At 42.2% G+C, this 14,152-nt stretch overlaps 1 protein-coding gene across 2 annotated transcripts in view; it reads left to right on the forward strand.

The window, feature by feature from the left end:
* The first annotated feature begins 5,169 nt into the window (after positions 1 to 5,169).
* Positions 5,170 to 14,152, forward strand: part of LOC109921639 (SH3 and cysteine-rich domain-containing protein-like) — a 71,674-nt gene continuing 62,691 nt past the window's right edge. For both annotated transcript variants that reach the window (XM_020521672.2, XM_048596107.1), the window contains exon 1: positions 5,170 to 5,559. In XM_020521672.2, the coding sequence (XP_020377261.1) occupies positions 5,425 to 5,559 (135 nt within the window). In that variant the 5' untranslated portion in view covers positions 5,170 to 5,424. The remainder of the gene's footprint in view (positions 5,560 to 14,152) is intronic.

Below are 14,152 nucleotides of genomic sequence, written 5' to 3' on the forward strand. Positions count from 1 at the left end.
AGGTTGGCATGGATGAGTTGGATTGAAGGTTCTGTTTTCATGCTGTACATCTCTATGGTTCTCTGTGAGCCCTGCTGACTTTTCTCCTGCATTTCTCTGCTCCCCTCTATAACTATACATCCAGCCTCCATGGGATAGCTCTCTCAGCAGAAGAGGTCATCAATACCAGGGAATTCTGGTATTCATGCCAATGGGCACCATATTTTAAACCCAGCTGCACACTATTTCCTGCAAGCCAGAAAATAACCTTAGTGTGTTGCTATGCAATTCAGAGCATGGCTAATAGAGGCAAGTTAGCACCTCACTTCATCAATAGGGACCCAGTGGACCTGCCTGGATGGGGAGATGGAGGGGAAATCTGTCCTCTTTCTCCAAACCACCAGACACTACCAGCCTTGTCCAAAGCAGCCACCATCTGAAGAAATGTGCAGCAATGACCTTCTGTGATCCACAAGGCAATGTGCTATCTTCTTCTTTTTGCTACCTTGTACTCACTCACTCTGCTAGTGCACCTACTTCTCACCTACAACTCACAATCCTGCAAGTAGCATCTTCCTTCAAAGGCTCTCAACCACCCCATTCTCTCAAATCTACTCACCTTTTCTGCCCTCTGTATTTCCTACTCACTCACTTGGGACATCTCCAAATCAATCTAAGCATCAGAACCTCAACTTGAGGAGGCCAAAAAACTGCGGATGCTGTGAATCAGGAACAAAAACAGAAGTTGCTGGAAAAGCTCAGCAGGTCTGGCAGCATCTGTGAAGAAAAAAATCAGAGTTAACATTTCGGGTCCAGTGACTCTTCCACAGAACTATGCTGAGGAAGGGTCACCAGACCCAAAACGCTAACTCTGATTTCTCTTTACTGAAACTGCCAGACCTGCTGAGCTTTTCCAGCATCTTCTGTTTTTGATCTTGAGAACATTGTCTGTTTCATGATGACCCTGGTGGAATCATGGGCTGTTTTGTATCGAATGCTTGGCCTCAGGCACGGAGTTGCACAACATTTTTAGCAGTCTTGTTTGGAGAGAGGAGTTTGTATCAACCAACAGCCATCTTCATGTGGCATCTGGCCCTTGGAATGGAGTGGGAGCCTAAGAATTATCAAGGTAACAGACATGATGGCTGCTTCCAGGGTACCTGACACAGACTTCTAAGACACGGTAGTGATGATCACAGATGACTCATACGTTGATCAAATTCAATCCTTTCCTATTAAGGAAGTCAGCTACATTACGATATGCAACGCAACAGTCTATAGCACTGGGTACCTGAGGGAAGCCAGTTACTTTGGGAAAGCCTGCAAGCTCATGCTGTAGCACTGACCTCATCCCAGGAAAATGTGATGAAACAAGAGATTTGGCACAAATTGCATCATTAACATAGAAACATAGAAGATAGGAGGAGGCCATTCAGCCCTTCGAGCCTGCTCCGCCATTCTTCACAATCATGGCTGATTGACCTTAATATATTTGTGGGTTGAGGATTATGAGATCGCACTCAGGTCTCTGGGTGTCCTCTGAAGCAGCCAGTCATATAAGATGTAACCAAACCACAGTCACTCACTCCCTCGGACCACAAGTCCGGCTCCAGATAACAAATGGTTTAATTCAGTGTCCTGGGACATTCCCATTCAGCGGCAATACTGCCCTTTGCTCACCTGGAGGAAATAACAGTGATCTCCTTAAACTCTTACCTTCCAGAACCACCTGAGGGGATCTTTTGCTGTGACCTCGTGCGGTTGGCTCAATTGACTGGATGGCTGATTTATGATGCAGCATAACACCAACAATATGGGTTCAATTCCTGTACCAGCCGAGGTTAGCACGCCTTCTCAACCTCACTCCTTGCCTGAGCTGCAGTGATCCTCAGGTTAAACTTACTGTTAGTCATCTGTCTCTCTAATGGGGCTATGGTGAGTTTTAATTGTATGGAAAGAGTCCCTGAATATCACATTCACCCTTGAAGGTCCTCACATTGCCGCACAAATGGAGCCCAACACCACACAGGCAGAAATCAAATGTATTCCACACACTCTGGGTGTACTGGCAAATATTTTTCATGTTTATTGCACAGTCGAGATTCGTTTGAAGATGGAATGCTTTCCAGATTGCTCAAGAGAGAGTTATTGGCTCCACATTCTGCCCCCAACAACCTTCATGCTCTATTTTGCTTTTTTATTAACACTATCAGGTTTGAGCCTCCCCTTGGTCCCATACAACCATTTTATTTTACTATTCATCTCCTAATGTACACAAGTCCTATACTTACCACATAGCTGTGCTCAATATCATTATCCATTGTTGCCCCATTGAAACCATGGTGCTGGTGACCATTCAATGTGCTCCTTGCTCTCTCATGCTACATTGGCATCCGTCTTTATATCTTGAGTTGTCCCTCTCTACAGTGATTGTCCCCTCTGCATCCAGGCATGTTGGTTCCAATCCCCACTCTCCAAATTCCCCACCACATCATCACCAGATAACGCCACTTGATGTTTCATGCCCAAACACCCGGGCTGACTGATTGTGGCCCATTCTCCCACACTGACTTAAGAGGGCCCACTGAGAGTAGATCAATCCTCAACTGATTTCTGCAAAGCTCCCCAACTGACTAACCAGTAGTCCCAATCTGGTTAGACTCAACCTGCAGGAATGACCATGGATCAAGCTCCAGATGTGAGGATATGACCCTTGATTGCACCAAATACCCAATTAACCATGGTCAGCTCCTTAGCCAGAAACCAGACAATGCCCTAGACTGACTGTTGTGAGATCCCCTAACTAACCATAGTCCCCTTGACTGAATTAAGGGCTACTCCCCTTAGACATTCAGATGTGGCCATTTGGTTGAAGCTCATGTGGTGTCTTTGCCACATAAGCAACTTGCACATGGTGTGATGTAACAAGGTGCAGAGCTGGATGAACACAGCAGGCCAAGCAGCATCAGAGGAGCAGGAAAGCTGACATTTCAGGTCTGAACCCTCTTCAGAAAATTTTCTGCTTGGCCTGCTGTGTTCATCCAGCTCTACACATTGTTATCTCAGATTCTCCAGCATCGACAGTTCCTACTAACCCCATCGCACATGGTGTGAGTGTGACATGGATGTAGCACAGTGCTGCACAGCAATACATCCATGTTGTTGACTCTTCAGAGTTGGCACCATAACAAGTTGCCTGGCTTTGTCTGTAATAACAAGGTAGAACTACTGGAGCCTGTAAACTCTGAATGAAGTAGCAAAGCGCGAAAAGGCAAGACACAGAAACTGTGAGTGTCCAAGGAAGCACAAAGTGAGTGAGAACAAAGAAATCAAGAGGTTCATGCTGCACTCTCTTCCAATGGGTGAGATGCAATAATGATATAGTGAACTGTATTAAAAATTAGTCCAAGACATGCCATGATGATGTGGCGAGGCTGGTGCTTTGTCAATGCCAACATCCATCGACAGAGGGTGAAGGCAGGTACTGCCCATGGAGGGTGCTCGGAGATTGTGGCCAACATGAACGGCCAGAGAAAACACCCGCGATCTGCAGCATTGGGTACCCACTCTGACTTTTATGTCAGGAATTGGCACTGTCTAATTTCTTACCACCAGCTGGGAGCTACAACCTGCATATACACCAGGCAAGATTTTGAGATGTCAATACTTGCCATTGGGGCCTTCAGATAAAACCAAGATACTGTGGATGCTGAAAATCTGAAATAAAAACAGAAAGTGATGAAGGGACTCAGCGGGTCTGGCAGCATCACGTGGAGAGGGAAACAGAGTTAAAAACTTTGGAGGCAGCTGGAGCTTGATCTTTTATTTCAAATAGGGCCCTCACCAGAGAGATTCTGGTCTCGGGGTTGAAACCTTAAAGTGGAAAGCGGACTTTGCTTCCCTCGCCGTTAAGAATTTCATTATTTCATCTCGCCATTGCCCACGCCATTCAGACGCTGAGTAAATTTTGCCCATTATCTTCAGAGCTGTGGATGGCAGCTGGCGCAAAAGATGATCAAAATTGTTGTTTAAAATTAAAATGCTTTCAGTAACAATTTTTTGGACCTGCTAGAGTTCAGCTTCTGTGATTACTTTACGTGCCTCCAAGTCTGACCGTGATTTCAGCTCCATAATTGATGGCATTATCAGGCTTCAAGACGATGTTAATTCCCAGCCTTAAATACCTGCCGCAGAGATAAACTCTCATGTTGTAAACCCAGCAATTTCACGATCGCCATCAAACTCAACGGGGAGCCTTAATACGAGAATGTTGCTCGGTTTAGGTTGATCATGAAGTGGTACAAATTGTTCCGTAATCTGCAGAGGATTAATGCCTGTGTTACTTAGTAAATTTCTGACTTGTATTTCACCAAGGAACAATTGAGAGTGATATTAAATGTGTAATTACAGTAACATGACTCTAGCGAATTATAATCTTGCCAGAGTGCGAACAGATACAATTCTGACTTGTTTACCACTTGAGCCTGGTTTGTAAATGACCTGAAATTTCAGTAAACGCCGAATCCAATAAAAAAAATCCTTCTTTTGAAAGACCTAAACAGTCAGAGCAAAACTCAAACGTAAATGAACATGATCCTGGAAAGAAGAGACAGTTTAAGCTGCGAGTGTAGGTCCTGTTGCAGAAGACAGGAATGAAAGAAGTGGTTACATTAAGCATCAATTTGTTGCAAAGATGTTGTCAGGCAGAAAGTTTTTTTTTACAAAACTTAAAACCTGCTGTTTAAATGCCTCCTTTTGAGTTGCAAGTTGTAGTTGGGTAGAAGGCTCACTTACCACAGTGGATGGCAGGGAACATAGCCATCTAGGGAACATCCTTGTCTTTTTTTTGCGCATTAGCAAATCATAAAAGTTAAACCAGTTGTCAGAGCGGGCGGGAGTGTGCTGAGCAACATTTTACACGGTGCTGGCATGCAAGAGGCTGCAGACTGCAAACAGCACCAGAAGCCGGGATTCAGAGGGAGATTTTAGATCAGAAAGAGCCAGGGTAGCTACAAGTGCTGTGCTGGGGGTGGGGGGTGTAGCAGCAGCGGGGAGGGGAGGGGGCTGGAAAGTTTCCCCAGCCTCATCACTGAGAGGGTAGGGAGGGAGGGAGCTGCTATCCCTCTCCCCCGGCCAGGGGCTCCTCTCTCTCTCTCTCTCTCCGGACTGAAAGCCTCTCCCTCGGCAGCTTTTATCGATCACGCACTCGGAAATACGTGAGAAGCCGGAGGGTGAGTGAGACACCGAGGGAAATAAACTCCAGAGAGTTGGGAGTTGTAGCCATCGGTGCGGAATAAACGGGGACCAAGGAGCCCAGCGCCGTTTATTCATTCATTCATTCATTCAGCAGGCGCCTGTCCCGTCCCGGGCCGGTTCACCCCCCCTTCCCCAGATCCGTGCCCGCTGCCGGGAATGCCCTGAGCTGGACACCGGGAAGAGTGCAAGATGCCAAACTGGGAAGTACCGGCGGAGGAGACCGGGAGCAGCCCCGGTGCTGAGGACACGGAGAAAGAAAACGAGCGGCTCGGCGGAGAGACGTCCATCTCCCCGGTTTCAACCCTGAGCCAGAGGGAGTCCAAGGTACACGGATTGGGGGTGGGGCTGTGCTTAAGAAGCCGGGCCATTGGGCTCACACTGTGGGCAGCGGGCCGAGTGGCCTTGACTTGGCATCTCCCCCAGTGGTATGTGAGGGCAGCGGGGGTCTTCAGGGGAGGGTACTGCTGTAAGATGCTATCCCCTTTCGCTCAAGCCCCGAGACCAATAGGACGAGAAAGAGAACTACAGAAGGGAGAATGTTTGTGGGTAGAGACTCACTAATATTCCCACCACCCACCCACCACCTCCATAAGGTGCTATGGAAAGAACCACCCCCCACCCCCACGATTTACACACCCATGATGCCAAATCAGGGTCTTTATGGAGAAAAATACCCTTCAGTAAAGGCTGTGGGGCAAGGCAATGCCAACTAGACTTTGTGGGTAGAGGAAGATTATAGGGAGGTAGGTCCTAGTTAGAGGCTATGCAAACAGATTGTGTGCCTTCTATCAAGCAGTAGTGAGGGGCAATAGGGACAGACTGACTTTTTTTTTGCGAAAACTTTAAACTGCCTTCCCCTCCTCCCCCCACAAGTCCCAATGAGGGGTCACAGGGAAAGGGGAGGTGGGGGGAGAGAGACTGCTTCCCCCTCCACTCACCCAGCCAGTTGCTGCAGAGAGATTCTTCTCCCGCAGTAGCAAAGGGATATGTGGAAATTATCCTCCACAGCTGAGAAGTTATAGAACTGTTAGAATCTCCATTCCCTAGCACCACCACCCCGGTCCACATTTTAGCTGGTTTGTTCTCAAGCATTATTATAATGGTGCTTTTGCTAAATTGAAATAGAACTAACTGACTGTTTCATTTGAAACAAAGTTTCCTGGAAACAAAACGATTTGAAATCACAGAAGTATTGTAAATGGGCATTCACTAATTCATTATTTTGGTTTAGAACTTCTTCAAATTGGGGTCCATCACAGTCACTTCCAAAATAATATGATTCAAAGCTATTTTGTATCTAAAGCAAAATTCCACAGAGGACATGAATTTAAACATTCTGGAAATCAGTCTTGAATTGCAGTATATATCCGATCCCACATTCTGGTAAAATCCATATCAACGTTGTGATGGGGAAGCAGATCGCCTGCTTATCTTTAAAAAAACTAGGGAATTTGTTTTCAGCTTTCTGAAATTATTATTCATTTTAATTGTTACTAGTCAATCATGGGTTCTGTTGCCAGTCAAAACTTCTCTTCCAGATGAACCTGGAATAGTCAGATAACCCTAAGTCTCTTTTCTGTCCTGCACACAGACATCTTAAAACTGACCATTTCCTCCACCATCCTCCCCTCCAACCAGAAGTGCGTCTGTCTCGTTATTTCCTTGTCACCAAAATTGGGACTATGCTATCAGTGATGTCTGCTACTTTCTTTCCTCTCTCTAACCCACCAGTCTAAACTTCCACTAACGATCTCTTACAACCTATCCTGAACATGCATTATTCTCAAGTTACTGTCATACCCTCCTCCCTTCATGCTTTCTGAGCTAATTTGTTCCATTGGACCCACGTCGTCTCCCTTGACCCAACTGCCATTATTCAGCTAAGCAGTCTCTCCCTATGGTTCCCGCATAAATTGATGAAACAGTTCTCTCTGTCCAGGTACACACAGTCTTGCTCTTCGACAAATCAGTCATCATATGTCTCGACTCAAAAAATATCCTTGATCTTATTATCCTTCCAAACTGCTGCTGCATTTTCAAACTGCCTTTCTTCTCCATCGATCTTGAATATGTTGGCCCCTTCTAATTTTGTGTCTCTCTTTCCCAAATCTCTATATTTGAAACCTACCAATCAAATTTCCAGTCCTGCCACTGTTCCAAAGCATCTCTGATCAAAATCACAGGTTACATTCTTTGTAATTGTGACAGTATTAAAGTATTCCTCCTCGACCTGTCAACAGCATCTTTTCCGACGTGCCCCCACAGTTGGTTGGGCTTGTACTGGTCTAAATGGCTATAATTAAATAACCAAGAATACAATGAATTGAAGCCTACAGTATTGTCCCTTCCAGATTCTACACTGTTTGTTGTGACATGTCCCAGGATCTAACTTTGTATTCTCCTACTTCTGCTCCTTGGCAACAACATTCAAGAAAAGTGTTATTTTTCACATGTGCACTGATAACATCCAACTCTAACAATCACCACTTTTCTCAACTCCGCCATAACTTTAAACTTGATTTCTTGTCCAATACTTAGCAGAAATTTTCTCCACTTATATATCGGGAAATTCAAAGCCTTGCCTTCAGTCCCCACTGCAAATTCCATTCCCTAGCTATTAATCTCTTCCCTTTTTTGGAAAGGGTTGAAAGCCGAACTGCTTCATTTGCAATATTGGTGTTATATGAACGTGAGAACTGCTTAACTGAAACCTATCTTGCCTCCCAATCATCTATCCATATCTCTATGTTACGTTACCTCCTGCTGAACTATTATCAGCAGGTCACTCGTAAATGCTTTGTTATCTCTAGACATCACATTCAAAACCTTGCTGCCTGCACCCTTACTCCCACCATGTCCTGTTCATCCATCATCCTGTGCTCACTAACTAGCACTGGCTCCTTGGTCTTCCGTTTCCCTATCATTGCCTCCAGCCTCCACACCCTCCAAGATATCTGCAATCTTCAGATTCTTTCAGCTGTTAATGCACAAAGTTTTACAATTTTCCTCTGCAAGGACTCTCAGTCTTTTTGAGGAAACCTTTGGTTATCCACCCTTATATCATTATCTGCCTTAATGTCAAAGTTTGTTTGATAATGCTCCTATTAAGTGTGTAGAGATAATTAATTGAATTAAGTGTTTTATAAGTACAAATATATATCTTGTTTTTAATACCAACTAGCTTGAGAAATTAAACAGGCTATATTAGGATAAATACATGCTTCAGCTGATCTTAAAATGCCACAGGACACATGACATTTGTTTGGGGCCAAGTCCAAAAAAGAAAGTCAGCAGGTCACTTTGTAAATGATTAACAAAAGAAAAAAAGAAATTGCTGGAGAAATTCTCCAGGTCCAGCAGCTTTTGTGGAGAGAACACAGAATTAACATTTTGGGTCCAGTGACCCTTCTTCAGTCAGTCATTCGACCTGAAGCATTAAGTCTGCTTTCTCTCCACAGATGCTGCCAGATCTGCTGAGTTTCCCCAGCAATTTCTGTTTTTGTTTGAGACTTCCAGCATCTGCTGTTCTTTTGGTTTGCTTATAAATCATCATTATTTGGAAAGCTTGTAAAAATAGTTTAGAAGTAATGTACAAACTGTTAAGTTTCTCTGTAAAATTGACTTGATTAGTACCTAGGAAGGTGCAACCCTTAAAATCAATATTTTACATATTAATCTATGACAAACATTTTTTTCTGGTTCAGTCTTATTATGCACTCATAGTCACATAGTTGAATGCCGGGCCTGAAGAGAAAACAAAACAGCTTTACCGTGTTGGATTTGATTTTCAAAATCAAATTTGCATTTATTTGTTCTTGTGTTTTAAAACAAGCCTTTAGAGATGTTTGTCCTTGTTTTCAAAACACTCACTTTGCTTAATGGGTCTGTTTGACAGGATGTATGTCAGTGTCTGACTATGAGGCATTGCCAAACTGCATAATCAAATCCCTCGTATTGATTAATTCATTGCTGCAGAGGTTTCTATTGTAAGAAGTTGGAGCAGCGTAGTCTATTTGGTCATTTGGGCCTACTGCAAATAAATGATGTTTACAAGTAAGGTTTCAAAGTAGTTTTCCAAATAGTATGCTACAAAACTATGATATTTTAATAATCTATTCCACAGTCAACTTTAAGTTGCTTTCATGGAATAAATGATTAAAATATCGTAGTTGTGTAGCGTATTATTTGGAAAACTACTTTGAAACCTTACTTGTAAAGATTGGCATGTCAGAGAAACCTTACACTACATTTCAAAGTATGCGAAAACGTCTAGTTTTATTTTCTTTCCCATTTTCTACACTTGGCATATGCTAAGTAGTTGACCCAGCAGTATACAGCTTTCTTGACAAAAACAGGGAAAAAGTTGGAAATACACAAGAGATCAGTCTGCAACTGTAAAAAGGAAAAGCACCATTTATTAACACTGAAGAATGGAGCAAGAACAGAATTGTGAAGAAATAGGAGGGTAACTTTCAGCATTATTGATCAGGTGATAACCTTGTAGGGTTGAATCATCTGCTCATTGTTGAACGTGTCTCGATTTTTATTTCATGTTTCACAGTGTAATGGGATGGGGCTGTTCTCCAATGGACTACGCTTCAGCTCTACCAGTTTAGCATCTAGGTATTGCAGTTGAAAATTATCCCTTTTGTCATGATGAAATGCTCTATAACCAAAAGCATCTTTTCATAAAAAAAAATACATAGCAGGAGCTGGAATATAAAATTTGGCCCTTTTGAGTCCGGTTCCCCAGTCAACAAAAATCAGACTGATCCTCTTGCCCATCTCTACATCCCTATGCTGTTCGCCAAATCCTTTAATTCCCCAAGCACCCAAAATCCATCAGTCTCTATCTTGAATTTATTTGATGACTGAACATCTACAGCTTTCAGTGGTAAAGAATACCTAGTATTCACAATCCCTTAAGTGAAGTAATACCTTCTCACCCTCATCTAACCTCTTTTTTTTCTGAGATTGTGATCTTGAGTTCTGGATTCCCAAGCCAGGGAAAGCATTTTCTCACCATCTACCCTGGAGAATCTGGGAATTTTAGATGTTGTGATTAGATCACCCCGTCTTTTGTAAACTCCAGGGAATGAAGGTCTTTTCTACTTAATCTCTTCTATAGATACAGTCCCCTCATTGTAGGAACCAGCCTAGTGAACCTTTGCCACACTCCCTCAAGGGGAAACATGTACTTCCTTAGCTAAGGAGATGAAAGCTTACTCCACTGATCCAGACAAGGCCACTCTATGCCTAATCTGTTGATAGAAACTTTTCTTTACTCTTATACTCTAGTCCTCTTGTAACAAATTTCAAACTACTGCTTGCTTTCCTAACTACTTGCTACCCTGAATGTTAATTATAGAAAGTTATCGTACATGGACATCCGGGTCCTTCTAAAGGCACATTTTCCTGGTCTTCCACCATTTACAACCATATTAAGGTCTATTATATTTTTTCTGCCTGAGTAGCCAACTTCATAGTTCACCACATTTGTATTTCATTTACTAAATAAAAGCCAAAAGAACTGCAGATGCTGTAAATCAGGAACAAAACCAGTTCTGAGGAAGGGTCACCTGATTGTTCTTCACAGATGCTGCCAGACCTGCTGGGCTTTTCCAGCAACTTCTGTTTTTGTATTTCATCTACCATTTTCTTGACCACTGAATCGACCTGCCGATGTCCTCATCAGCATCTTTGATTTTCCTTACACTTTATATCATCACAAACTGACATATGTTACACTTAGTCTCCTTATCCAAGTCACTAATAGTGTTTGCAAATAGCTAAAGCTTAAGCAATTATTTTTGTAGTGCACTGTTACTAGGTACAACCTTCTAACTGAAAATGTGCCATTTATTCCTAGCTCTGTTCCATGGACAGCAAACAAGCTTCGATCCATTTTATGATATTTCTTCAATCTCATGAGTCCTCATTTCACGTGGATAATCTCTTGCATGCCACCTTCTTGATTATTTTTGGTTATCAAAATAAACTACATGCTTATTTTCCCCATATCTGTCTTATTAGTTATATCCTCAAAAAAAAATCTTAGCAGTTTTGTCAAACATATTGTCTTTCATAAATCTTTAGTGATGTTGATTTTGTTTAGACATTTTACGATTTCCTTTGTCCCCTGTTACCAGATTCCAAGCTCATTTGTCCTACTTCTGATAAGCCGGTTAACCTATAATTAAAATACAATCAGACAGTTACAACATTGATTTCCCTTTCAAAAAGCATTTTTGATGAATTTTTTAGAGTGCTCAGAGGATGGATGAGGGGAACCAGTGGGCAAAGTATTTGAGTCTTTAAAAGCATTTGATAAGTTGCCACATTAAGTTGGGATAAATGGTTGGGGGGGGGGGCGGTATTTTCAGAATAACAAACTGTATCTAGTGCAGAAATCAATGCTGAGGCCTATGATCTATGTTAGTGATTGGCCATAGGACTGTGTTGTATAGGACAGTACAGCACAGGAACAGGCGGTTATAGCCAAGTTTGGCATCAAAGAAAGCTATAAGGAGGATACAAAGAGTTTGCAAAGGGATGTGGGTAAATTAAGTAGGTGGTAGGAATTGGCAGGAGTGTGACATGGGCAGATGAGGTTATCCGCTTTGGCAGGAAGAATAGAAAAACAGAAAATTATTTTAAGGGAGAGACACCAAAAAACGCCAACATACAGGGGAATCTGGATGCCCTTGTACATGAATCACAATTAGTACTCACATACAGCAAGTATTTAGGAAGGTAAGTGAAATATTGGTCTTTATTGCAAGGGGAATGGTGTATTAAAGTAAGGGGGTTTTGCTGCAATTGTGTAGGACATTAGTGAAACCACATCTAGAGTTACCACATACAGTTTTGGTTACCTTAAGGAGGAATGTATTTGCATTGGAAGTAGTTCAGAGAAGGTTCGTGGAATGAGGCATTTGTCTTCTGAAGAAACGTTGAAAAAGCTCGGCCTGTACTGATTGTAATTTGAAAGAGTGAAAAGCAAACTGATTGAAACATGAGATTTTAACTGAGTTTGATGGAGTGGATGCTGGGAAGATGTTTCTCCTTGTGGGGATGTTTAGAACCAGGAGGCACAAGTCAAAAATGGATTCCCCGTTTAAGATGGAGATGAGGAATTTCTTCACGCGGGTAATGTTTGTGATTGTCTTTCCTTGCAAGTAGTGGAGGCTTGGTCATTGAATGTATTAAAGACTAAATAGGCAGATATTTGATTTGACAAGTGACTTGAAGGTTATGGGATGCAGACAGGAAAGTGAAGTTAAGGCCACAGTCAGATCAGACAATTCTTTTTGCATGGTAGAACATAAGAACTAGGAGCAGGAGTAGACCATCTGGCCCCTCGAGCCTGCTCTGTCATTCAATAAGATCATGTCTGATCTTTTAATGGACTCAGCTCCACTTACCCACCCACTCACCGTAACACTTAATTCCTTTATTATTCAAAAATCTATCTTTGCCTTAAAACCATTCAACGAGGTAGCCTCAACTGCTTCACTGGGCAGGGAATTCCACAGATTCACAACCCTTTGGGAGAAGAAGTTCCTCCTCAACTCAGTCCTAAATCTGCTGCCCCTTATTGTGAGGCTATGCCCCCTAGCTCTAGTTTCACTCACCAGTAGAAACAACCTCCCTGCTTCTATCTTTTTTATTCTGTTCATAATTTTATATGTCTCTACATGACCCCTCCACCTCATTCTTCAAAATTCTATTCAATCTCGACTCATAAGCCAACCCTGTCAACTGCAGAATCAAACTAGTGAACCTCCTCTGGCACTGGAAGGGGTACAGTACATCTTTCTCTTAGGTCCTGAGGATTTGTCACGTTTAATCCCATCAAGTTATCCAATAGTATCACTTTATGTAAACTGATTTCTTTAAGTTCCTTGTCCTTGCTAAACCCCTGATTCCTCACTATTATCAGAAAGCCTTTTTTTTGTCTTCTACCAGTGAGGAGACATAAGAATATTTGTTTCACATCTCTGTTTAGTTCTTAATCTGCATTATAATTTCACCAGGTTTGGTCTCAAATGGATTCACACTTTCTTTCACTGTAGTATGTTTACAATTCTGTTTTTATACCTTTTGCTACTGTACCTTTTTATTAGTCATCTCAATTCATTGGTACTTGTTTGCTAAATTTTAAATTCCTCCTATATCTCAGATTTGCTACTCTTTTTAGCAACATTAAACCTCCTCCTTTGTGCTGGATCAATCTTTAGCTCCTTTTAAATCCTGGTTGGTCCTCTTTTTCTGTGAGCAGTTCATGCCTAAACAAAATGCTTTTTTTGTAAATGATTTATTAAATCCTTAAATACTAGCCACTACTTTGTTTACTACTTTATGCCTTAATAAAATGCAACAAAGAACTGCAGGGACTGAAGATCTGAAACAAAAACAGAAATTGCTGAAGAAACTCAGCAAGTCTGGCAGCATTTTTGGGAAGAAAGAGAGTTAATGATGAATCCAGTGACTGAGAGTCACTAGACTTGCAGAGTTCCTCCAGCAATTTCTGTGGTTACATGCTGTAATTTAGTTTCCCATATTACCTCAGCCTGTTTATCTCTCACTACTATGTAGTTTATTTTGTTTAGAATTAGAGATTATCTTTATGCGCTGCATTTGCGATTTAATAACAGCACCTTTTATAACACATTTCAAATTTTATATATGTGCAAAAGATAATTAGAAGAAATGTAAGACTGATTAGTGACCATTAAGAAGATTTTTGTGGAGACAAAGGGTGTGTTAGAACCCACAGCCAGGCGGTGGAGGATAGAACATTGGATCAGAGATAGTAGGAACTGCAGATGCTGGAGAATCCGAGACAACAAGGTGCAGGGCTGGATGAACACAGCAGGCCAAGCAGCATCATAGGAGCAGAGAGGCTGATGTTTCG

This window comes from Rhincodon typus, chromosome 4, assembly GCF_021869965.1.
Source record: "Rhincodon typus isolate 14 chromosome 4, sRhiTyp1.1, whole genome shotgun sequence".
In the NCBI taxonomy this organism is placed as follows: Eukaryota; Metazoa; Chordata; class Chondrichthyes; order Orectolobiformes; family Rhincodontidae; genus Rhincodon; species Rhincodon typus.